Source organism: Panthera leo, chromosome B2 (genome assembly GCF_018350215.1).
Source record: "Panthera leo isolate Ple1 chromosome B2, P.leo_Ple1_pat1.1, whole genome shotgun sequence".
Lineage (NCBI taxonomy): Eukaryota > Metazoa > Chordata > Mammalia > Carnivora > Felidae > Panthera > Panthera leo.
This window is the reverse complement of record NC_056683.1, coordinates 112802504-112829726: the sequence shown is the minus strand read 5'-3', so window position 1 is coordinate 112829726 and position 27223 is coordinate 112802504. Positions and strand designations below refer to the sequence as shown.

Sequence of the window (27223 nt, the reverse complement as noted above, 5' to 3'; positions counted from 1 at the left end):
CCCCTCTCTCTCTGCCCCATCCCAACTCACGTGCTCTCTCTCTCCCTCAAAAATAAAGTAGACATTAAAAAAAAAGTCTGTTCTCTTAAAAAAAAAAAAAAAAAAAAAAAAGACCTAGTTGACCTTCCCAAAACTTGTAAGTACCTTGGAGGCTTCTGGACTAATCCACGACACAATTACTCATAATATGAATGCGTTCAGTGCAAAAGGTATGGAACACACCCACAGACACTGCAGGAGCTCACAGAGGGGAGAACAAGGTGGGTGAGTACTCTGGGCATGTCATATAAAGCAAGTGGGTCCAAGTGAGGCTTTGAACAGCACAGAAGATTTAGAGAGGGAAGAAGATTCCAGGGAGGGGCACTAAGGACAGGGAAGAAAGGAAAGAGTAGCATGGCATGCTTCTAAACCCAACACCTGTATCAGGAAGAAATGGAACAAATTCACGCTTGCTAACTCTCAGCAGGCCCTGAGTACTAACGTAAGATCGTTACAAGTTGTACAAGGTAATATCAATAATCTCAATAATTTCTATCACCATCAACTTATCTAAAAACAAAAATTGAAATCTCCCACAGTGTACAAAATAGCCTCTTTCCGCAAAATGTACTGGTGCCTGAAATGTTATTATGATCTTATCATTCAACACTCTTACAGTGAGACATGCAACATTTTTGCATATATCATATACAGTCTTAAAATGATGTCCTTTAGGGCTGCCTGGGTGGCTCAGTCGGTTGAGCGTCCGACTTCAGCCCAGGTCATGATCTCGTGGTCCGTGAGTTCGAGCCCCGCGTCAGGCTCTGTGCTGACAGCTCGGAGCCTGGAGCCTGTTTCAGATTCTGTGTCTCCCTCTCTCTCTGACCCTCCCTGTTCATGCTCTGTCTCTGTCTCAAAAATAAATATGCATTAAAAAAAATTTTTTTAAATGATGTCCTTTAATGTTATAAAACAGAATTCAGCACTAATTGTATAACAACTGTTCACACTTTCCCATCCTATCTCTGTTTTAACTTTAGTTATTTAAATCTCTCTTCAATCCAGAAAAAAGGTGAGACAACAACAAAAGACACATTCTGATAAAGGTAGGAAAACCAATATCAAGGAGAATAACATGAGGACTAATTACTACTGAAACTATGTACTCCAAAATTACCAAACACTCTTTGAGGGGTGGGCCATAAAACGGGTTCTGAGTTTCCAAATAACCAATGCAAAGGGACAGATATCATTAGTCAGCAGAATTCAACTTCCATAAGATAAAAACAAACCAGTCTTGGGGTGCCTGGGTGGCTCAGTCATTTAAGCATCTGACTCTTGGTTTCGGCTCAGGTCACGATCTCGTGGCTTTGTGGGTCTGAGCCCTGCATTGGGCTCTGCGCTGGCAGTGAGGAGCCTGCTTGGGATTCATTCTCTCTCTCTCTCTCTCTCTCTCTCTCTCTCTCTCTGTCCCTCCCCCACTTGCATCTCTCTCTCAAAATAAATAAACTTAAAAAAAAAACCCAGTCTCTCATAAGTAGAAGTATTTTCTCATTAAGTCTCATAAAGAGTATCCCAGTCTGAACTACTTGTCTTTGATGATACACTGACAATTAATACAATAACCAGTTTGGGAGGACTGTTCTTAATAACATCTGCGATGTAGATCAACGGCAAACGCCAAAGTGTAGAATTCTACAAATGTACCTTACAGAGGGCTAAAATTCTATGCTCTCTTATCTCATGTATCTGGACAAGAGGAATGAATGGATAACATTTCTTCCAAGCAATTCTCCATTAACAGTTTTTTGTATCTGAGTTTTGACAAGTGTTAGGCAACACAGGTTAAGATTCTATTGTCTGGCATGTTCTAAATGTCCAATCAAAAGGATATTTCCTGTGCTTAAACAGTTCATTACAGTGTAGAGGTGACAGTTGGATGCTGGGACGCTCAGTCAGAAGATGTGCTACCTCAACATGGAGGTGAGCCAGGAACATGGGCAGGGGTAAGGGCGGTTTACCTACTGACTGCAGAAAATAATTCTGCTCCAACACTCAGGCATAACTGTCAAATTTTTCAAAGCATGTGTAGCCAAGGTGCTCGATGAATATAAAAACAGCTTAAACCTATATCTGCAAGGTAACTTCTGAGTGTGCTTAAGATAAACTACTTGAAAAAGTATATTCTTTGTACATGTCCTGAAATTTGATGTAAGTATCCAAACTAACAGCCAAACTCAGGACCTTCTAAAACTTTTGTTTAGGCCTCAGTTGTTTACATTTATCTGCTATTGCTTTTGGTCTTTTAAGCAACAAAAGAGTCTACAGTTGTAAGATTTAAAAGCTTCAGGTAACTGCCTCTGAAAATTACTTCTTACATGTAGTCACTTACCTAGCCAGACCAGTTTCCTTTCCTACCTCACGGTGACCATCAAATCAGTCTCTAGAAGAGTGAAGCTCACATTTCTTGGAGCCAGAGCAGACAAAAATAGTCCTGAATGATCAGATCTACTGAGATGAAAGCAATACCTACCCCACTCAGAGTATTTAAAAATCCTTGAAAACAAAAAGTTGTCTACAGTTTTTGAAAGCCCCTTGATTTCACTCTTCTTGATTTCTTATCTTTGTCAACAAAATCCTAATTCTATCTGGGTCCTGGGACAACCAACAGCACACAACTGTTTAGTCATATGAGGGCTGGACTGCATAGCAAATGCTAGAAAAGCCATCAGAGATAACGTGGCCCAACACCTAACTTCAGGGATTGGGAAACTGAGGCCCAAAAAAGGAAGGCACTCACCCACATCAAACAGTTACTACAAGGCCAGTCAGAAACAAAGGGTTAGAGATCCTACTTTGGTATTTTTGCCATTATAATAGGCATATTAAAACAGTCCATCGGTTACTGGACCTTAACCTAGTACCAATATTTTATTTATGGACATAGTAAAAAAAATAAGGAATTGCTCTAAATTATTTTCCTACATTCTAGTGACTACATTCTCTGTTGTTTTTTTAATGTTTTATTTATTTTTGAGAGAGTGTAAGCAGGGGAGGGACAAAGAGAGAAGGGCAGAAGATTTGAAGCAGGCTCTGCACTGACAGCAGTGAGCCCGACGTGGGGCTTGAACTCACAAACCATGAGATCATGACCTGTGCCAAAGTCAGATACTCAAATGACTGAGCCACCCAGGTGCCCCTAGTGACTATAGACTTTAGCCTTGAATTAGTAAATACACGTCTAGGTTCTCTGCTATGGGTCAGTTACATAATACGCAGTAATACTTCAGATTATAAGAAATCCCCAAAAGGAGAGATCTACTGTTAGTTTTCTTAGAAATAAATTTTCATTAATTTTTGAGAAGTTTTAATGTATATCTCCCTTCAATTACCTGGTGCTGGAAGTATGCTAATTTCTCCTTTTAACAAGAACATAAATACTAAAAGTACCATAATATAAACTAGCCAGCTTATGGCCTGTTGGCTTCATGTGCTGCCCTTGAATAAAACGCAAAGAACAATCTCACTGTTACCTCAATAAAGTTGTCTTTAAAAGTAATAGTATCTATTCTGGAAGAATTAAAGGTCACTATAATGTAGAGATGCAGAAAAATGCTCAAGTCAGTCCACAACTAAAACCAGAATGTGCTCACGGCAACCAGACGGTTCTATGGATAGGAATGGAAACTTGGACTCAGCTAGGACCTGCCAATGACTGGGTCATTTATATCTATTGGCTAAATGTAGTTTCAAAGTAGTAATAAAAGAATATCTCATTAAATATGTGGAAGGCACTAAAAAAATTGGCTGGATTAACCAAGAGTGGCAAAATTACACAATTAGCTAATTCCATTCAGTTTAATAAATAAAGTATTAATTTAAAAACCTGGGGAAGAAATGGTGTGCTTTTTCTTGATAGTCCTGCTGAATGTCTCTGCCTCTGGCTATTTTTGCCAGGTATCATATAAATACAAAAATGAAAAAAATTTGCTTAAAGTCAAATGATGGCCATAATGTATCCCAGGAGTGGAATAAACTGAAACGTGCACTTCTAAATTAAACATTCCGAGAACATTTGAGTTACATTCTACAGAAGAAAAAGTCAAATTTAACTTCTCTTGATGCCCTACAGGACATCCACAACATAAACTAATGATAGTTAAGTAAACTGTTAATCATCTGCAAGGCATTCATTTCTGAAGTTCCTAAGTTCTACAATGCTTTCAGAATTCTTGGATCTAATGGAAAGACTGTACCAATGCACATTATCAACGATGATAATCCCATGACACTAAGAGTGAAGCATTAAAAATGGCAATAAAAGATAAATGCAAAATTTCTAAAAAGTAATACCCAACAAGTAAAGAATTACCTGGCCTGGAACAATAGTATGTGTGAAAAGTTTATTCAGTTCCACTAATTTATTGGGAGTGATGTTAAACTTCAGGGCTATGGAGTTTAGGGTGTCCTGGCTTCCAGCCTAGAATAATCAAACAAACAAGATTCAAAATATAAAGCAAAATCAACAAACAAACAAAACCCTCCCTTTTAGTAAACAACATTAATCTATTTCTGATCTGAGTGGATGAAAAGTAGTTCTTTCCAGATATATTCTGAAAAAGAAAGTAAATACATCCTCCATTCTTAATAAAACCACAGAAAAGCAAAGTCTTACATGCAATTCATTTCTGGGCTCCCTTATCTTCAAATTTCAGTGTCCACTAATAGATTTCTAAATCTACTTTGGCACAACCTAGCTGTGTGGAGTAGAGGTTCACAACGTACAATAAAAACTGTTAAGAAGAGAAGAAATAAAACACACACACAGTCCCCACCCAATAGAGGAGGGCTACTTCCTCTATTCTCAATGTTCTGTCTTCTTCCCGTCTGTTCACTGCACTAAAGGCTCCTGCACGGTGACCTGTTAATGGCTGATAACCTCAGTGTCAGCATAGTGCCCAACACACAGAAGATACTCAAATGTTTGACAAATGAATATGACGGAAGGCAAGTAAATCATTATGAAATTCAGATTAGCTACCAATAACTGTTCACAGTCATTAAAGTGACAACTTCTGATAGTCAGCCAGATTAGTGTTATTCTCCAAATCTGTGAAACTTGCGATTCATGCCCCACATGTATATTTCTTTCTTTCTCTAACAAAGGGTAATAGGCCTAAAGAGGGCAATGAGAGGATGTGAAACTTCACAGTAAATAGCTCCACCCACAAAAATGCCCCTGGTCAGGCCAATATCCCAGACTTCTTGTCTAGGGTCACTGGATAGAACTTGTTAGTGGGAGGCCACTCTGGTGTGTGTCACTAAGAAGTTCCCATATACAGCCTTGGATCAAGACAGGTGACTGTCCCTATATTCAAAATTGGCTCCACCAGGTGAGCCCTGACCGAGGTGGCGATGTGAGTTGGCTGCAGGAGGTCGTGGTCTACTGAAGATATAGATGTAGAATTAAATTCACCACTGTCCTTAGCATCAAAACTCCACCAACTAGATGAACAGTCTCAGACTAATCAAGGTCATAGATACAAATTACACCAAAATGACCTCAAAGCATTTCTGGAACAAGTCAGTATATAAATACATGTATTTTAAAAAATAATTTAAAAATTAGCAATATATGGCCCTACTTCTACCTTGGGCAAAACCAGCCTTACTAAAAATGAAAAAGAAAAAAGACGTTTTGCCTAACATATTCAAATCCAGGGGTTTTGGGGGTTTAGAGTCAGTATGAGACACACTGAGAATGGAGACTACAGCCAGACTGCTGGATCTGAATTCTAGACCTGCCACTTGCTAGCTGTGTGACCTTGGGTCATTTACTTAACTTTTCTGCATTTCAGGTTCTTGATCCATCAAACAGATAATTGTAATTTCTGCTTCGCAGCACTTACTTCATGGCAAGTGATCCAAAAATTTACTTCATATTTTTAAGAAAAGACTTACAGAAATATACTGTGCATAGGGAGTTCAGGGAAGAGAAAAAACCTTAACAATCTGGAATTATTACATAACGGCAAGACATAAATACAGCATCAAGCCACAGACCCTGGGATGGATATGGAATCACTAAATGTTTAAAACTAAACAGAATGCGAACATCCACAGCTTTGGAGCAATATAAGCAATCTATTAAGTGCTAGCATGGTTCTCTAAACATGAAGTTATGAATCACCTTTTATTTCCAATGACAAGTACAAACAATAACTTGCCAAGTAAAACTAATCCCCATAACCTACAAATCAAACAGGCAGACATATCTGCATTGCTAATTTGATCACCTGTTTATAAGAGTTAATGTGGGGGTTGATACTTACTCTCACTGCACCATTTAGTATATACTATGGGAAACATCTCCTAGAAAACACCCCTTGTCATTTCTTTGGAGGGGCTTGTGCATAATACTGCTGGATACACACATGGCTTTAGAGTTAATATTGTTACTAATGATAAATAATCCAACACTTCTTGAGTACCTACTATCAGGTAAGGCACTGTGCTAGGTGTTATGGGGATCAATAACCTATTGTGGACCATGGTAAAGTGAAATAAATAATCACCCCAAATCCCTCTGGAAAGGACCAGGCCTATAACCCACAGAAAGATGCCTAGAGACGTTCACCGAGCACTGAGCATGAAATGCCTGTGCCAGGACTCCTCAGTGTAACTCTGGAAAGGCTTGCAAACAATTTACCATTCCAAAAGAAATGCCAGGGAAGGATCAGGTCTTGCTACTTGCCTGTACAGAGCCAGGCATAGCACATGAATAATGAGTAGGAAAAAAATGCACACGAGAAAATCACAACCAGGTAATGGCAACAGCACTTAATTTCTTATTACAAGTCAGAGAACACTCCTCAACAATGCTACTTCAAAGTGAATTAAAACAAATCTATAACTGAGTGCTCACTTTGTAACAGACCTGGGATAAATATACACAGCTCCTGGCCCCCAGGAGTTCACGCTGCAGGAGAGAAATGAACACACGGCACGTATGCGGAGGTGCCGTAAGGGACACATACATAGCATTATTCATCTACTAACTCAACAGAATGGAGGCCTATACCCTGTGAGCACCAGAAATACAATGGTGACCAAAAAAAGGATCTCTCTCCATGGGTACATGAATTAAGGCACAAGATAGACATTAAAACAATCACATCAGTGAATCAATAGTGTTAAACTGAGGTACATTATGTAAAGGAACATGAACCTATGAGAGTGAAATGAAGAGATCTGGATGGATAGTCACAGAAGGTAACAATGAACATGAGGAGTCATGGGAAGAGGATGTCAAGGGCAAAGCTCTGGCTTGTAGAAATGTACAGCTTATGGAGCCATCGCTTCTTGAAAAAATACCAGCCCTGGAGGTCTAAGTGGATAGGCTGAGTAGGAAAGTGATCTGTGATTATGGAACTCAGAAAGCACAACCGGCCGTCATTGGCATATTGAAGATAATTCAAGTCATAGGTTTACATGAGATTACCCAGAGAGAAAACATAAAGGGAAAAGAAATGACCTAGAACAGATCTTAAGAAGCTTCCTTAATTAATGGGCACACAAAAGGAATGCAGCTAAGAGGATGTGTCAGGGAGAAACATCATGCAAATCCAGTGGTCTTAACAAGTGTTCATACCTCCTGTTTATACTTACAGTGTATTCCATAGTACCGTGGGGCTTCTGAACCACCATCTTCTTCTCTTTTTTATCATGTGTTTTGTTTTGATTGTCATCTGAAGAATAAAATGTATGTAAATGAATAATTTCATTTTCAGGAATGGAGGATAAGATACTCGGGAGTATATCAAAACTACTTTCAAATGGACTAAAAAAATAAAGCAGACCCTACTAGGAAAATGGACTATGGGCACAAATAGACCATACTCTTAAAAAAAAATACTATTCATCAGTGAACACCTGAACAAATGATTTCTGTTAACTATAATTAAATAGTGCAAATAACAAATATTTTATAGTTATTAAAGGAATAGTATAAATAATACACAATGAAGTTAAAACTAGTATAGTTAAGATATAAACGACGCATAATGGAAATCAATCCTACCCTTTTAGTTTTTTTTCTATTTTTTCAAGCAAAGCATAATTAAAATAACATAGTAAATTGACAATTTTATACATTACTCAATGCTCACCATTCAATGTTATTACACTATTATTGATTACATTCCCTATGTTATACTTTTTGTAAACTTTTTTTATTTAAAAAAATTTTTTTAATGTTTATTTATTTTTGATAGAGAGAGACAGAGCATGAGCGGGGGAGGGGCAGAGAGAGAGGGAGACACAGAATCTGAAGCAGGCTCCAGGCTCTGAACTATCAGCACAAAGCCTGACGCGGGGCTCGAACTCACAGACCATGAGATCATGACACGAGTGGAGGTCGGACGCTCAACCGACTGAGCCACCCAGGCGCTCCATCTGTTATACTTTTCGTCTCTGTCATTCATCTTATAACTGGAAGTTTGCACCTCTTAATCCCCTTCGCCTTTTTCATCCATCCCCTCATGGACTCCCCTCTGGCAACCACCAGTTTGTTGTCTGTATTTAAGAGTCCATTTTTTTGTTTATTCATGTGTTTTTTTCAATTCCACATTTAAGTGAAATCATATGGTATTTGTCTTTGATTTATTTCACTTAGCATAATACCCTCTAGGTCTATCCATGTTGTCACAAACGGCAAGATTTCATTACTTTTTATAGCCAAGCAATGTTCCACTATATATATATATATATATATATATATATATATATATATATATATATATATATATATATATCACATCTTCTTTACCCATTCATCTATCAGTAGACACTAAGGTTGCTTCTATATCCTGGCTACTGTAAACAGTCAATACATCTTTTCAATTTAGTGTTTTCATTTCTTTCAGTAAATACTCAGAAGTGGAATTACCAGATCGTATGGTATTTCTATTTTTAATTTTTTGAGAAACCTCCATATTGTTTTCCATAATGGTTGCACCAACTTACATTCCCACCAACAGTGAGCAAGGGTTCCCAGCCCTTTTAGAAAGTGATTTGTTAATGTGTAACAATAGTCATAAAAACGTTCATTCTTTGGTTCAGTAATCCTTCCCTAGGGGATTCATCCTAAGGCAAAATTCAAAAGAAGAAAACTGCCATATATCATAGCATATGGTTAGTGTGATATTATTGATAATACTGAAAACTTGGGACGACCAAAATGCCGGAGAACATATTATAAGTTGGGCCATAGACTTTGCTGTTTTTACAGGCCAGAACTGGTCAGCCCAGAAATTTAGCAGCTGCATTATGATTCAAATTAATTCTCATTTAAATGCATCTTAATATAATCAACCCTGATACTGAAAACACAGACAGCCATACTGCAGTGAATAAAAATTTAAATGACGAAAAATATAAAATTGAATTAACTGTGAAAAGATGCTCTAACTTGCATGTGATCTGAAAAATGCAAATTAAGACAATGCAACATTTTACATCCATTAGCATGGCAAAAATCAGAAAGCTGGAAAATTCTAGTGTTGGCAGAGATGTGAACTGTTAGAAGGGATGTAAACTGGTATAGCCATTCCAGCAAATTAAATATATATAGCCCATATGACTCAGCAATCTAACCGACAGACCTCCTCTCCCAGGAGATACATACTTTATATATATCATAAAGTCACCTGGCTTGAGGATGTACATAACCGCATCATCTGTGGCAGGGGAAAGCTGGAGGGTAAGTAAAATGTAGGAGATATGCTCTGGGATTCTAGGCAGTAATGAGAAATAACAAGCCTGAGCTATACACTGCAGCATGTTTACGTCAACAGAAAAAGAATGGGATGTACAGAACAACACCATTAGGTAAATTTAAAATAGATGCACACAGAGCAACTATACATTTTTCAAGGCCACATCCAAATAAAAGCCTACACACTGAATGCAGGAGAATGGTATGCAGTGGGAAGAGAAATGGGAGTGAGGAATGAGGATATAAGGAAATTAATGAATAAATAACAAGGAGCCCAGCTCTGACCAGTGATGACATGTCACCAACTAAGAAGTGTGATTAGCTCAGCGCTCTACACCTGAGGTCCTACAACATCCCATGCCCCACTCTTAGATCAACAGTATCATCACATCCACATGACAAATATGGGTGTATTGAGTGAGAACTCAGAAGGTAATGCAGAAACATGAAAATAGTTAATTAATTTACGTGGGATTTATCTGCCTTTTAAATCGTTCCTTTATATTATTTAATGTTAACAACCAAGAAAAAAGTCATAGATGCTGTACCTAGAGTCCCTTTGCAGTCATCTGTATGTTCAATCAGACCCATTCATAGAACCAAAGAGACCTTGGAAATCCCTCCAGACTATTAAAAAAAAAAAAAAAAAAAAGTGACCTCCCTACCTTCAGGTGACCACATCTAAACTACTTCAGGAAGAAGAGACTGTTTTTTAGATCTCTAGATTCTCTAGATAGAGAGATTTTACATGGCCTGTTGAAAAACCCCATCATACTACTTTACAACTCTCACAATCTGGTATTCTATCACGTCAGCTCTGCTCTCTCTGTCCCACACTCCTGCCCTTCTCCTTTTCACCATAAACAGTTGTCATTGTAGGTAATCTTGCTTTCAGAACAGGCTTTTCACATCCTTTTGTAAGTGCTTCCTATTTCTAGAACCTAAGCTTCCTCTTCCCATCTGTGGCAACTTCTGATCCACACCTGTCCAGAAAACTGTGCATAATTGTTTCTGGTCCCAGTGGAATCACTGCTATAAGCCACCAAACCCTGAGTTTCCATATTGCTCACCTGCAAAAGAAAAACAGGTGCTAGCTGAGCCTTTCAGGATAAAGTTAACTTGTGTACGTGAATTAGTACGAAAATTACTTCTCCTTTGTCAGAGGTGGGTAGGCCAGAAAAATGTCATAGTAACATTATAAATAAGGGGGGGGGGGGGAGCTTTCCCTCCAGAATCTAAGATTCTGAAATTCTTGAGGTAAAGGCCATGATGCCTACCATCTTTGAACATCTTGTGCCTTACAATGATACCTGGTATATATGTTTGAATGAACTTCCCAATACAGGTCAATGAACCTGATACACTTGATTGTGGGCAACATTTTCACTGATAGAGCATCACACCAGGAATATCATATAAACCTATCAAAGCTAGGGGCACCTGGGTGGCTCAGTTGGTTAAGTGTCTAACTTCGGCTCAGGTCATGATCTTGCAGTTTGTGGGTTCAAGCCCCACATAGGTCTCTGTGCTGACAGTTCAGAGCCTGGAGCTGCTTCAGATTCTGTCTCTCTCTCTCTCTCTCTCTCTCTCTGCCCCTTCCCCTGCTCATGCTCTGTCTCTCTCTCTCAGAAATAAAACATTAAAAAAAAAAAAAAAAAAAAAAACTATCAAAGCCACAAGTCAAACACTAGGTTTTACTGTTGAGTCAATATTAAAAGCAAAGAACTGGCAAATTCTTAGAACCTAATTCGATGGTCTTCATATCATTATAGCACAAGGTAAAACTTCAGATGGATTCTTAATTTTTTTTTTCTTTTGCGTTACGTTTTAAAGATGGCCAGCTACACATCTCCATAAGTGAAGTCCTGTATATCTTACCTAGACATAGTCTGCAGCACATAGTCCATGAAGCACTGGAGAGGCTTCTGGCCCTGGAGAGAGCCCAGAAGAGACGGGAGCTGCCTCGGGCGAGGACGGCTCTGCCACGCTTCAGGATGGGGTTCCACCTCCAGCGTTTCAGGTGGGGACCCATGACCGTCTCCAAGGGTAGAACTATCTCCCAGTGATACTGACACCTTTATTTCCAGCTTCAGCCTCCTCAGACCCTTATATGTACACAATTCGGACCCTCCCCCTGCTTTGGAAAACCTGGAGCAAATGATGTAAGAGTATCTACTGCCAGAGGGGAAACAGGGCCAGATGTCCCTCAGGAGCCATTCAGGGCAGAGCAACTGAACCTCCTATTTGCCCCACCTCTGAAAAAAGTTTTCAGAGCCAGTTTTTTCCAGCCTAATAAGGAAATAACTGTGGCAAAACTGACAAGACCCCTAGAGGAAAGAAACATGGCACAGCCCATCTCATTTCTCATAAGCCCTGGATGTGGGGACACCTGTGTTGACTCCCCACCCAGGTGGATCTGGTGCCCTGCCCCCAAGTCACATCTCCCCCAACCCCAGGTGTCTGCAACACAAGGCTCTTGGCTCCTGCATCTGAGGATGTCCTAGATATGAGTGTACAGACAGAAGACTCCTCTCGCTCCATGCACTGGGGCTGAATGAAGTTGATGTTCAGGAGCAGGTCCAGGGCCTGGAGGGGCATGAAGGCTGGATGTGAAGGAATCCCTTGCAGTGGTGGTCTGTAAAATCTTGGATGAGGTTACAACTGATGAAGGAATACATTTTAAGAAGATCTGTGGTTTGAGGACAAAACCTAAGGAAGGCTTAGAGGTGGGGAGTCAAAAGAAGTGTGGCTGATGGGGGGTGGCGAGTAAAAGGGGAAGAAGAGGAGTGACCTAGGCCAAAGTCAGATGCTTAACTGACTGAGCCCCTAGAGACTCTTAAATACAGAGAATAAACAGAGGGTTTCTGGAGGGGAGGTGGGTGCAGGGATGGGTTAGATGGGTGATGGGTATTAAGGAGGGCACTTGATAGGATGAGCACTGGGTGTTATATGCAAGTGATGAACCACTAAATTCTACTCCTGAAACCAATACTACACTATATGTTAACTTGAATCTAAATAAATAAATAAAAATAAAACTACCAAGGTTCTAATAATACAAACATTGAAAGAAGCAGTAAGGGTCCACCCAGGGGTGGGGTCTAATCATCACAGTGACAGACCATGTGTGGAATAAGCAAATACTGTGCTGTAACAGCCACCTGTGGGGTGTAGGAGCCCCAAGCAGGGCAGTGGTAAGGGAGGGGCCCTAGGATGCTAGAGTGAGGAGAACTGCATGATGTATTGGCTTCCTTTTGCTACTGTAACAAATTATCACAAATGTGCCTCCACCTCAAAAATAAACACAGGGGCGCCTGGGTGGCTCAGTCGGTTAAGCATCAGACTCCTGATCTCAGCTCAGGTCGTGATCTCACAGTTCATGAAATCGAGCTCCATGTGCAGCTCTATGATGATAGGGCGGAGCCTGCTTGGGATTCTCTCTCTCCTCTCTCTGTCCCTCCCCCACTCATGCTCACTGTTGCTCTCAAAATAAATAAATATTTAAAAACATAAAAATAAATACAAAGTTAGTATCTAACAGTTTTGTAGGTTCCAAGTCTGACATGAGTCTCAATGGGCTAAAATCACAGTGCCTACAAATTCCAGGGAAAGACTGATTTCTTTGCCTCCTCCAACAAACACCTAGAAGCAGGCTGCTTTCCTTGGCTCAAGGTCCCTTCCTCCACCTGCAAAGCCAGCAAAACCCAACCGAGTCCTCTCACGTGCCATTTCCTAGCTCTTCCTCCCCTTCTGCTGCCCTTGTTCACTTTTAAAGACCCTTGAGTTTATACTGGCCACACCTGGACAAGCCAGGATGTTTTCCCTAAGGTCAGCTGATTAGCAACCTTAATTCCATCCATAACTTTAACGGGTTTTGGATTTTAGGACACAGACATCTTTGGTAAGGGGCATCATTCTGCCTACCGAGGATGCAGAACAGGTACAGGAAAAGATAAGAAAAGAGGTTCAGATTGAAAGAGGGAATTCTGGTGGATTCAAGGAGCGATCTCAGCTGTGAGTGTGCTGGGGGATGTGAAGGAATGCAGCACTCGCTAGATGTTCTGGTTCTGAGAAAAAAACAGCACAAATAAAACAATACCGATGTCATTTAAACCTGGCTGCAGTCACAGACCATTGGGAACCCGGTGAAGTCAGGACAGTAGACTTTGTTCACTACTGTCCTTGAAAACAGAAACAAAAGGCAACTGTGAATTCCTTGGATCTTGATTCCATAACCTCTATTACAGATATTGGAAGGACAGAAAAGACAGTATGTGGACTTTTTTTCTGTCATCCATTGTCTGAAGAAGCACAAATAGAATTTGAAAAGTATCAGGACCAATTCTGTAATGGCCTGACTCAGTGTGCACGTCTTCTTTTTTTACTTTCCTTGAACAATGAATGCTCTCTCCTCCTTCCGTCTCCATCATAAGACCAACTGAATGGGGTACATGAGCTGGCAGCAAGGACACTCAACACCTTGTCTAAAGAGGGACGAGAGCTTTCCACAGCATCCAAATGAGGGGGATTTGTAGAGGCAAAAATTGTCTATGTCTCTCTAGATCTTTCTAAGAAAGAGGTACCCTGATTTATTTATTTAAAAAAATTTTTTTTAATGTTTTTATTTTAGAGACAGAGAGAGACAGAGCATGAGTGGGGGGGGGGGGGGGGTGGGGAGAGAGGGAGACACAGAATCCAAGCAGACTCCAGGCTCTGAGCTGTCAGCACAGAGCCCGACACGGGGCTCGAACTCACAGACTGTGAGATCATGACCTGAGCTGAAGTCGGACACCCAGCAGACTGAGCCACCCAGGCACCCCTAATTTAAATTCAAGCTGGGGCTTTTGGGGGGCAGCTGAGCATCTGACTTCAGCGAAGGTCATGATCTCACAGTTTGTGAGTCAAGCCCCGAGTCAGGCTCTGTGCTGACAGCTCAGAGCCTGGAACCTGCTTCAGATTCTTTGCCTCCCTCTCTCTCTGCCCCTCCCCCACTCAGGCGTGCACGCTCTCTTTCTCAAAAATAAATAAAGATTTAAAAAAAATTTAAATTCAAGTTAGTTAACATATAATGTCATATTGGTTTCAGGAATACAGTTTAGTGACTCATAACTTACATTTAACACCCAGTGCTCATGCCAACAAGTGCCCTCCTTAAGGTCCATCACCCATTTAGCCATTCCCCTACCCATCTCCCCACCAGCAACTCTCAGTTTGTTCTCTGTATTTAAGAGTCTCTTATGGTTTTCTTTCCTCTCTGTTTTTCTTATTTTATTCTTTCTTCCCTTCCCCTATGTTCACCTATTTGTTTCCTACACATGAGTGAAATCATATGGTATTTGTCTTTCTCTGACTTATCGTGCTCAGCATAATACACTCTAGTTCCATCCATGTTGTTGCAAATGGCAAGATTTTTGATCACCAAGTAATATTCCACACACCACGTCTTCTTTATCCATTCATCAGCTGATTGACATTTGGGTTCTTTCCATATTTGGCTTTTATTGATAGTGTGCTATTAACATTGGGGTGCATGGGGCCACCCTGATTTATAAACAGAATCTACTTACAATGACAGGCATTTCCTTGAACTGGGAACTGATGTATTTGGCTGTGACAGTTTGACGATATTAACCATAAAATCAAGTCATGTGTCATCTCCCTTATGTCACCAAACATTTTTTCTGATTACAATTTGGTTTTGGGGTCAAAAATGAACTGAGTTCAACTAGCAATGCTGACACTTTCTCATAGCTGTGTGATGTTAACCAAGTTACCTGAAATCTTTGTGTCTCCATTTCCTTACCTGTAAAATGAAGAACTCTCTCATAATGTTGTTCAGAAGATTAAATGAGATAACAAAGACAGTGTTCATCTCAGAGCCCAGCACAGAATAAGCGCTTAGCAAATGCTAGTATTATTAATAATAATGCAGTCAACATTAAGTTAATAGAAATTTGAACAGAGTAGGGTATTAAAAGAATTATCAACCTAAGCAAAAAGTTTCATTCCCAAAATACAGGAGTCATAGAAAATTAATATGATAGATTATTATAAATTATTTAAAAAAGAAGAACTACATCTGATCACTTTGATACATGCCAAAGAAGCCTTGGATGAATGAATCAGCCACTATCTTTTCTTAAAAGGAAAAAAAAAACTGTTAGAAAACTAAGAATAGGAGTGAACTTCCTTAACATGATGAATTTTTACTCTTTGATATTAAAAATCTGCTTCTGAAAAAAATCAGTGGATCCCTAAAAGTTGTAAAACAAAAGCACTTTCCCTGTGAGAATATTCACTTCCTGGTCTGTAGTGGCTTGTTCATTACCTGAACACACCCTGAACTCAGGCACCAGTGAGGCCTCCACCCCAGCTTTCTAGAAGAGAGACTCCAAGGTGTGCAGCGGGGGAGAAATACCCGCAGGCACTGCGTGAGCTCCACCCCATTCCTTTTATCCCTTTGTTTTGTGGGAGACATGTGCTTAAGAGCAATTCCAGCAAAGCTTTTAAGGCTTTGGGGCATAATGTCTCCCACTCGGCTAAAAGAGGCTAACCTAATGTGATGCAAGTCTAAACCTCAAGAACTTAAGGTCATAAAAATGAACTCTGTAGTGGAGATGAAAGCAGCAACACTACAAGCATCACAGAGACAGACCCTTTGGAGCTCCCAAGGATGAAGACGGAAAGTCTGCCATTCTTTGGAGGCCACCTTTCACAGCACTGCAACACAACACCTGTGGACCTACTCCAGGCAGCTGCCGGTTGGCCAGTGAGCTCTTCAGAAATTAAGTGCTAGTCGAAACTGTCCTAAAGCATATCTGAGGCAACCGAGATGAGTTCTGTCAGAAACGGACAGCAAATACTAACACACTAACCAGTGTAAATGTAAGAATTCGTGGTTTATACTCAACTTTGTTTTGGAGTCTAATCAAAGGAAAAGATCAAAGTTTTACATACTGAAAAGAAAGAAATGAAATCTTCATGATCAGCAGATGAGTTAACTGTCTACCAAAAGAACCAACATCATGAAAATATCCAGAACTCATAAAATTGTTCAGCAAGGTGGCCAGATATAATAGTCTTTTATATTTGTGACAGAAGTGTATTTTGAAAAGTCCCAGACATAACAGTATGAAACTAGAAAATGTCTAGGAATAATTAAAATGAGATAATGGGAAGATACATATAAAGAAAATTCAAAAGGTTAACTAAAGTATGTATATGGAAGCTTGAATAAAGGGAACTACATATAATGTTCCTAAATTGGAAATCTCATTCTTGTAAAAATTTCACTTTCTCTTCAAATCACTGTTTAAATGAAATGCAATTTAAATAAAATAAAATAAAAAAATTTGGAGAAGGGAAACATGCCGAATTGATCATCATATTTCTGTAAGCATAAATACATCATAAGACTATCCAAAATTATCTTTAATTTTTTTTTTTTTTTTTTTTAATGTTTACTTATTTTTGAGACAGAGAGAGACAGAGCATGAACGGGGGAGGGGCAGAGAGAGAGGGAGACACAGAATCGGAAGCATGCTCCAGGCTCTGAGCCATCAGCCCAGAGCCCGACGCGGGGCTCGAACTCATGGACCGTGAGATCGTGACCTGAGCTGAAGTCGGACGCTCAACCGACCGAGCCACCCAGGCGCCCCTCCAAAATTATCTTTAAAAGAAAAATGACAGTAGGAACACTGTATTGTTAAAACAAATAATAAAACCATGGCAATCAAAACACTATGGTGAAATATCAAAATTCAGAACTATATTGAAGTAATTTAATGTAATATATAAATGCCTTTAGGGGTGCCTGGGTTTCTCCATTAGTTGAGTGTGGGACTCCTGGTTTGGGCTCAGGCCATGATCTTGCAAACCGTGAGACTGAGCCCCACACCAGGCTCTGTGCTGACAGCGGGGAGCCTGCTTTGTATTCTCTCCTCTCTCTGCCCTTCCCATGCTCTCTTCTCCCTCCCCTCAAAATAAATAAATAAACTTTAAAATAAAATGCTTGTATAAGCCAGTAAGAAAAGGCTGGATTTTCCCATAAATGTCATGTAACTTCACATTAGAGGGGAGGCTTTGGCATCAGACAGACTCAATGACAGCCCCGGTCTGCCCCTAGCTCACTGTATAAGTAAGTAACTTCACTTAATCAAAGACAGTCCCCCAGCATGTAAATCGGGGATATAGAGGCACCTGGCTGGCTCAGTGAGTGGAGCATGTGACTCTTGATTTCAGAATCCTGACTTCAAGCCCCATGTTGGGTGTGGAGCCTGCTTTAAAAAAAATAAATAAATAAAAATATAAATATAAAATAAAATAAAATAAAGTGGGGATACCAACTGGACTCCCACAGAGAGTTGCTGTAAGGATTACATAAGGCATTTCGATCAAGGTAAAGCACTCCACAATGCATGAAAAAGGACTCAGGAAACCTTAAGAATTACTATTAAATGAGGTTGGATGAACACCAGCTAAGACTTGGAGAAAAATCCAGATCACTCTCAAATCAGTACAGGCAGATTCAAGATTTAATAGTTTAAAAAGTTAAGTTAGAAATTAACTTCTTCTTGAAGTTAGGGTGGCTGGGTGGCTCAGTCGACTGAGTGTTCAACTCTTGATTTTGGCTCAGGTCATGATCCCAGGGTCGTGGGATCGAGCCCCGCCATGTCCGGCTCGGTGATGAGCATGACTCTTGAGATTCTCTCTCTCTCCCTCTCTCTTTCTCTCTCCCTCCTTCTGCCCCTCGCCCCTGCTCACACACTTACTCTTTCTAAAATAAAGTTTTAAGAAAATGTCCTTGAATAAAAATACAGGATTTGTAATTGTTTAAAGAAATGTGTTCCCTATCGGTGATAAAACATTTCTGACATTGTTGGCCTGACTCTGTCAAGAGTGCAGTGAAAATGGGGTGCCTGGGTGGCTCAGTCGGTTAGGCGGCCGACTTCAGCTCAGGTCACGATCTCGCAGTCCGTGAGTTCGAGCCCCGCGTCGGGCCCTGGGCTGATGGCTCGGAGCCTGGAGCCTGCTTCCAATTCTGTGTCTCCCTCTCTCTGCCCCTCCCCCATTCATGCTCTGTCTCTCTCTGTCTCAAAAATAAATAAACGTTAAAAAAAATTAAAAAAAAAAGAGTGCAATGAAAATATTAAATGTTATATTTAATATGTTTATAATATTATGGAATACCTGAATTATAAGCTGTTACAATACAATTTTTAAAAGGCATGTCATGAGGAACCTCATCTCCTGAGGATGGAGAGGGCAGGCATGTGAGGAAGAATTCACTATACTAAATATGAACTCCAGATTTTATCCTCTCTTGACACAAAGGGAAATGCCCTGTAGACCTTATTTTCCTTCCTTCAAGCATGTCACAGGCAATACAGTCCTTGACTAAAGTGAGTCATGCTGATGCAAAATCTAGAAAGCAAGAAGGGTGGGGGAGTTGTTTAAATTCTTTACCTCAGAGCCTAGTAGCGGCCCTCAGCAGGGAGCAGGCCCTCAAGTATTTGTGGAATGAGTTAACTAATCTCCTATCTAAGTGAACAGTTTATTTCAGTTGTTGAGTCAGCTTTTGACATAGCAGCCATAAAACCAAGAGCATTTCAACGTCACACATAGATGACACACATATATGATGAGCTCAGGTAGTTAGCCCAGACAGAAATCTCAACCTTATCAGCACTCACATTATAGCTCAGGGGAAATGGAAACTCCACGTATAATCAACTTTTTCTCCTTACTAAGAAACAACAATGTCCCTCGGGCTGTGGAGATGACACTAAAATTTTACTTAACTTTTGCCTTATTCCTCTCTCAGAGTTCACTCGGGGTACAACGGCTTTGCTAGGGTGTCTGTGCCAGAGGACTGGGCTTAAATTCCTGCTTCATGCTGATCCACGGTGGGGCCTTCGGGGAGTCACGCAGGTTCTAGGTGTTTTCATTTATAAAATAGGCTACTACCACCTGCATTAAATCATGATGAGTATTCAATTAAATAATGAAATAAAGCATCTAACTACAGGAGACACTCATCCAAAATAAGCTCTTTCTGCTCTTCCTTGTGCCTACAGCCGCTTCTACTCTCCTTCCTACTCTCTTTCGTACCATCCGAAAATTCAAGGTCGCTTTTGTTTTTTCAATAAGTGAATCAAAAACTTAGTTGGGTAAATTTAAAATTTAGAAGAAACTATGAAATATAAAAATTCTGTATTAATCAAAACTATACAGTCATTAAAACATAGAGTTGAATAAGAGAAGGAAATACAAATAACCCATTTTATCCCCATTCAGAAAGAACCAATGCTTACATTCTCGTGAACAGAATTCCAGCAGTTCTCCATCTCTCTTTCTGTATGTATTTAGGTGAGTTATTTTTTTTTTCACAAAAATGAATCATACTCTATATACTGTTGGCAACCTGCTTTCCTACTGTAAAATTTTGTGTGTGTGAAAATTTCCCACATCTTTTTTCTACATCATTTTTAAATGGCACATAGTCTTCCATTTTATGTCATTTATGTTATTTTTATTTTTCCATTATTTAAAGCAATGCAGTGAATAAGACGTTATTGTTGAATATATTTACATTATATATAAATGAATATATTATGTATATTTACACAATGGAGTATTATTCAGCCATAAAAAAGAATGAAATCTTGCCATTTGCAATGGCATGTATGGAGACCAAGATTATAATGCTAAGAGAGACAAGTCAGACAGAGAAACACAAATACCATGATTTCACTCATATATGCAATTTAAAAAACAAAACAAACAAGCAGAGGAAAAAAAAAACAGAGGGGAGGGGCCAGAGAATGGGTTAGGTAGATGATGGGGATTAAGGAGTGCACTTGAGGTGAGCACAGAGGGATATATGGAAGTGTTAAATTACTATATTGTGCACCTGAAACTAATGTAACACTGTAGTTACCTGAAATTAAAAACTTAAAGTAAAAACAAAGTAACAAAATAATAAAACAATGCAATATTAGTCACTGTAGTTAAATCTTCTAATATGCACATGACTGGTTCCTTAGGGTAAATTTCTACAACACAGTTGTTGGGCCAAAGAGTATGCAAATGGTAAGTCTCTTGATAAAAATGGTTATTGCCTTCCAGAAAGATGTGACCACATTACTCTCCCACTATCAATGTATTAGAGCATTTTTCCTTTGCACCTCCCCCAGTACACTTCTAATTTGATTTTTCAAAAATCACTTAAGCTGAAAAAAATCACTGACCACATGTAATCTGATCTATTGTCCTTTTCTCAGCCCAAATCACAGTTGGATATTTCTCTTACATTGAGATTTCTCCTAATACAAATGTGATATTGCAGATCAATTAGGGAACAAGATGTAGATTAAACAGATTATAATAGGACTAGACTCAGCTTTAGCTCCTAGTACAACAGGTTTTTTAAAACACAGCTGCTTGGTTCAGTGATTATACTTTTTGCTTCAACAATAACAAGAATGGATTATAATATACTACGTTAATGGGAGTGTTGGAGTTGTGAGAGGAAAAATAAGGAGTGTCCCTTGATCACTGTCAGGTTACTAAGAGCTCGGGGACTGGGGGAAATGGGTAAATGTTGACCAAAGAATGCAAACTTCCAGTTTGGTGATCATAGTTAATAATACTATACTGTGTATCTGAAAGTTGCTGAGAGTGGATCTTAAATGTTCTCACCACAAAAACGAAATGGTAATTATGTGACCTATGGAGGTGTTAGCTAAAGCTATAGTGGCAATAGTCTTGCAATATATACATACATACACACACACACACACACACACACACACATCAAGTCAACACTGTATACTTTAAATTTATACAAAGTCACGTCAATTTTATCTCATAAAGCTGAAAAAAATATACCTTTTTATATTCATGCTTTATTTTTTAAGTTTTTATATTTATGCTTTTAACTATATTTGCAACGGTTATATCTTTTCAATTTTATGTTTAATTGGTTGTAATGCTCACCACCAATTCTTTCATAAAATGACTTTCATTCTTGAGGACTAGATTGTGATAGAGTCCTCAGGGGGAAAAGAAAAAGTCTCTCCCACTCAGTAACTCCGTTTAGGAAAGGTATGACATAAATGGTATGTTTCTCAGATTTAGTATGCCTGAGAACGTCCTGTTGTCTTTGAGCTTGAAAAACAGCTTTTACTTCACAACTATGAAGATTTCATTCCTTTGGTGTTCACCGCTGTGAAGTCTGTACCTGACTCTCTTTGTTCCTTTGTAGGTAACATTTTTTATAAAGGTTGTTTTTACCATTTATGTGTGACCTGTGAACATCTGCCATAGTTTCTCTACATGCTGAATACTCCTTCCTCATTCTGCCTAAATATGGTGAGCTCTTTTGATTTCTAAAGTCAGGTATGAAAGCATTCTTCTTTCACTGTGTCGGATTACTGCTTCTTTTCCCATTGTTTTGATTCTTCGCCAAGAACACCTTTGATTGTTAGACTCTGCTCAAGCCTCGCCCCTGTCATCTGCTCTCATCATTTACATTCCTTCCTCAACAACTTGTGCACTCTGGGGGCATTTGTCAGGTTTGTCCTGTGCACCTAGGTTTTCATGGTATGACTTCACTTAAACATTAATCTAACTTCCCTAATGGGCCCAAGAAGCACAGGCCTAATTACTTCCATCCTAATAATATCAATTTATTTTATACCCAAGTCCCTTAAGTCTCTATATTCTGCCTGATTAAAAACAAACAAACAAACAAACACATTATTTCTTGACATCCTCTTTCCACATTGAAGTCCATTTTAATCCTTTATTGTGTGATTCTTTTTTTTATTATTTTTTTTTATTTATTTTTTTTAATGTTTATTTATTTTTGAGACAGAGAGAGACAGAGCATGAACGGGGGAGGGGCAGAGAGAGAGGGAGACACAGAACCGGAAGCAGGCTCCAGGCTCTGGGCCATCAGCCCAGAGCCCGACGCGGGGCTCGAACTCACGGAAGGTGAGATCGTGACCTGAGCTGAAGTTGGACGCTTAACCGACTGAGCCACCCAGGCGCCCCTATTGTGTGATTCTTTGGGCTCTGAACTACCAGAATGATCATTACCTTGGAATAGAAGGCAAAGTTATATGTTGTGGCTTGACCTACTTTTATATTTGGAAATTCATTTCTCATAATAACATAACTTTGGCTTTCAGAACTTGTTACATGAAACAGAGAAATGACATACAGGAAATATTCATACATGTGGTTAGAAAAAGTCTACAAAAACGTAATTTGTGTCAGGAAATGTGTCAGGATTGAATTGTGGGAAATAATTCAGCAATTGCTAATGTTCATGTTGTAGCAAAACCCAAAAATATTTAAAAAGGAAAAGTAGAAAGTTTCACTCATTATTTTATTCTTATTAAGTTTCTTTTGAATTCAGGAGGGAAAACTATGATTTGAATGATTAATACAAACATGACAGATTATTGAAAGCTAGATTGATTCTCAACACTGCAGAGGTTCTCTCTGAATAAATCTTCGACCATGCAATCACAAAAGTGCCTATAGTCTTACTTAAGTGTTTTCTTTTTGCTAAAATAACTTCTCAATTCTCTTAAAATATCTATTTCACTGCAGTATTTTTAAAAATTAAACTTTTATGCTAAAACACTACAAAATCACGAAAATATATTTTATTCCAATTTAGGCTTGCCTCCCATATTTGTAAAATTTCTCCATCTTTTTCAAATTTTACATCTGCCTACCTGTGTTTCAGTTAAACAACTTTCCTACTGAGGATATTACCCACTTTGAATATTCCCATTCCTATCTCCACTTTCACAGAAGCAAAGATGTGCATTATCCTAAGACTAAAGAATAACGTATTCCTTTAATATAGAAGAATTTAATGATATAATTCATGCCATTAAATATATTTTGATACTGTAATATGGACCAGACAAAAGATACATATGTACACATCTAGTAAGATGCACGATTATCAAACAATTCCTTAAGAGTTCACATAAATAAATATAAGTTTAAAAAGAGTCACATGCATCAGCAAATGTAAGTGCAAGCACAGAAGAGTTGACTTCATATATTCTAGAAGCTTTGGGGCAGTATTCTTTTTGGATGTTGACCCTGTGCCATGTGCTACACTGGGTACTGGATCTAGATTTATCTGATACCATCTGCCTCAATGTAATTAATTCACTTCCTTCTCCAACTCCCCTCTGAGAAACAAAACAGTTTTAGAATTTGCACCATTTTGTTACAATGGGGCAACTACAATGACTCAATCTTTCCGTAACATCTTTTATAGAAATCTAACTGTTGCATTCTTGTAACTGTCAGGAGATAGCAATGAATTGTTACCCAAGGCTCACATGAGGCATAGATAAATCTAATTTAACAAAAAAAAACACAACACATTATTTTGTCAAAATATGCTTCCTTAGATTAGGTAGATGTTAGCAATGTAGAAATAGATACTTACAGAAAGTTATTATTTTCCTTCTTTATTGATTATATAACTTCAAATTTGTCTAATGTTCTTTTTGCAAAGCCCTTGGGTTTACTCTATTATTCAGTTTCTATATTTTATTACTAACACTAATACGTAAAAAAAATGTGTAATACGTACAAAGAATTAAGAAAACAAAACTCTCTTGCAACTTTTGTACTCAGAGAAAACGATTATCAACATACTGTTTATAGGTCCTTCCAGTCTGTTTATTATTTGTCATCCATTAACTTTTTGTGTTGACTCTGTATGTTCCCTGTTAACTTCTGTGACATGTGAGGGTTATGTTACACCTGTGAGTAGCAAATTACAGGCTTTTCACCTGAAATCTAGGACCGTCTAGACAAATCCACTTGGTACCTCAAAAACATCTCCAAACATAAACACACTGAATTCTTTTTTCCTTCGTAAATTTTCCAGTTTGTCTGTTCTGGACTCTGTTCTTTTTCTCCTTCACACACTAGAATGATCACCAAATACTGCTGATTCTATGAGCAAAATATCTCCTTAAGGGGCCCTTTCCCCTCTGCCCCAGTCTCTAGCCAGTATTACTTGCCTTCAGGCTCATTTCTACCCAATGTCCTCAGGTTTATCATCTTAAAACACACAATTGGGGAGTTCCCCCAATAGCTCCCTACTGATTACAGAAAAGTCCAAATCCTTAGTGTAGCTGACAAGAACCCATTTTAGTGTCTGTTCTCCCCAGGCGAGAGCCACCAGAAGAAGTAGAAATGGGATTACTCTTGATTTGAGACCTACTACTCCATCTAGTGGTACAGAATAACATCTAGGGATGGGAGTCTAGGGAATATGCCAGGTCAGCCCTATGAGATCAAGCAAACCTGCCAACATGGGTGTTTGTCTTCTAGAGACTGATGTGAAAAGAGACAAAGAACTCTGGAATTCAATGGCCATCTAGTGGTTTTCTGTTAGCACTGAATTCTCCTAGGGAAATGCCCCAAACCTCCAAACCAGTTATCATTACCATTCTTAAGAGAAAATGAAAAGCCACGATTGCATCTCTTTACTTATTGCTACCAAATAAAAGCACAGAATAATTCTGACCCAACTATTGCACTGCCACCTATATCCTTCCAGAATTTTCATGAACTCAAACTGAAACAGTATACATTCATCTATGTATTAATTCATATACCCCATGCAAATTTAAAGAGCACCTGTAACTCAGATACTACACAAAGCTAATGACACAGGGTCCAAGTGACGATAGCCTATAAATAGGAAATCAGACAAATAAATCCATGACAAGAGTGCCGAACGAGAGTCTAAGCTGGCCACGGACAGGTAGGGCTTCCTGAGGTGATTTTGTGGTCAAGTGAGAGTTGGTTAGGTAAAGAGCAGAGTGAAGGGTACTGTTTCAGATTTAAAGGATTACACATGCAACAGAGAGCAGCACGTTAAAAGCTGTCCCAGCACAGCATCCACAGCACAGCATCATGACTAAAAGAAACCTCAATCAATAGGAATCCACCAGCCTCTTTCAGGGAAACCCTACAAAGCAAAATGTCTCTGCTTGAAAAAACTTCTTAAGCAACTGCATTTACAATAAAGATGAAAAAAGATAATATTTAAGCTGCACAACTATTTAAAGCCACACATTTTCAAGTGTCCATTTCGCACGAGTCATATGTAAAAGAAGATGAGAAATGCAATTTCTTAATCCTCTTCCTCTTTTTGGAAATAAGGGATAATACTCAACACTTTAAATTTAAAAGGGAAGTCTAGTCACAAGGAAGTTTATTCAATAGGTGACGATTACAGCTTTTTATAAAATCCTAAATGGCTAGAGATTAAAAGCATCCATTAAGCTATGTAATACATGATATAATGACATTATAATCAATACATGATAGAATCACATGTGGACTGCTACAAACCACATACTTTGCACTGCAGATACCTCATCTGTCTCTGTCGGAGAAATGTCTGCCCAGTCACATTTATTACCACTGCAAAGGGAGCCCCTTATATCTTTGATGAGCACTGCCAGAAAGTTATATTAAAATGGAGACAAGATATGTCTCCCAGAAACTTTGGCATTAATTGTGACCAAACTTGGGGCCCTTGGGAGAAGTCTCTGCTACAAGAGCACATTTCATATAGTGTAATGCACCCCGTTCTCAGAGACCCCATCGTCTCTCTCTCTTAGCCTAGCAGTCTTACCTACCCTGTAACCTGTATGCCACATCAAGTTTTGGCTCTCAGTTCCCTTTCTTTTCGGAACATACCCCAGGCCTGCATGTGTGAGATGGGTGATCCCGGTAAAGCGGGATTATCACCTCCATCACACTCAAGTGGGATTATCACCTCCATTACGCTGGCTATGCTACTTTTGTTGACACAGTTTCAGATGCAATGAATATTCTGAGAAACTCTATAATACTGCAGACTCATTTTAACATTCCCCTTAACTAAAGGTGCCTGTTTGGCTCAGTTGGTGAAGCATGCAAGTGTTGATCTCAGGGTCATGAATTCAAGCCCCACACTGGGCATAGGTTACTTAAAAAAAAAAATCCCCTCAACTAAAACTAAGTCATGGTCTTTTTTTTTTTTTTTTTTTAAACTGATGGATGCTAGACCACGTCTCCACCATTTTCTATTGCCCAGCTGATGCCACATAGTACAGGCATGTTTAGCAACACATTTAAGGATATGTCTATATACCTTAAGAAAAGCATTTCCTATACAAGGTAAGTGACCAGCCATTAGATAGATACTTATTAGGGCACACTAGGTGCTGGAGGCTGGGAACCCAAAGTTAAATGAGACACACCAACATTATGTCACTGTCATCCTTTACCCAAGATTATGTATATAAAACAAGGGTGAACGGCACCTTGTAGCTCTCAATAAACTGTTATTAGGACAATCATCAGTTATATGTCAATATTCTTTTATTTAAAAAAAATTTTTTTTTAAATGTTTATTTTTGAGAGAGA

General features: G+C 39.0%; 1 protein-coding gene across 4 annotated transcripts in view; it reads right to left on the bottom strand.

Annotated features, from left to right (window-relative positions):
• NCOA7 (nuclear receptor coactivator 7) overlaps positions 1–27223 on the bottom strand; it is a 157275-nt gene that overhangs the window by 60639 nt on the left and 69413 nt on the right. For all 4 annotated transcript variants that reach the window (XM_042939755.1, XM_042939754.1, XM_042939756.1 and 1 more), the window contains exons 4-5: positions 7648–7727; positions 4352–4459 (exon numbers count right to left, since the gene is read on the bottom strand). In XM_042939755.1, the coding sequence (XP_042795689.1) occupies positions 4352–4459; positions 7648–7727 (188 nt within the window). The remainder of the gene's footprint in view (positions 1–4351; positions 4460–7647; positions 7728–27223) is intronic.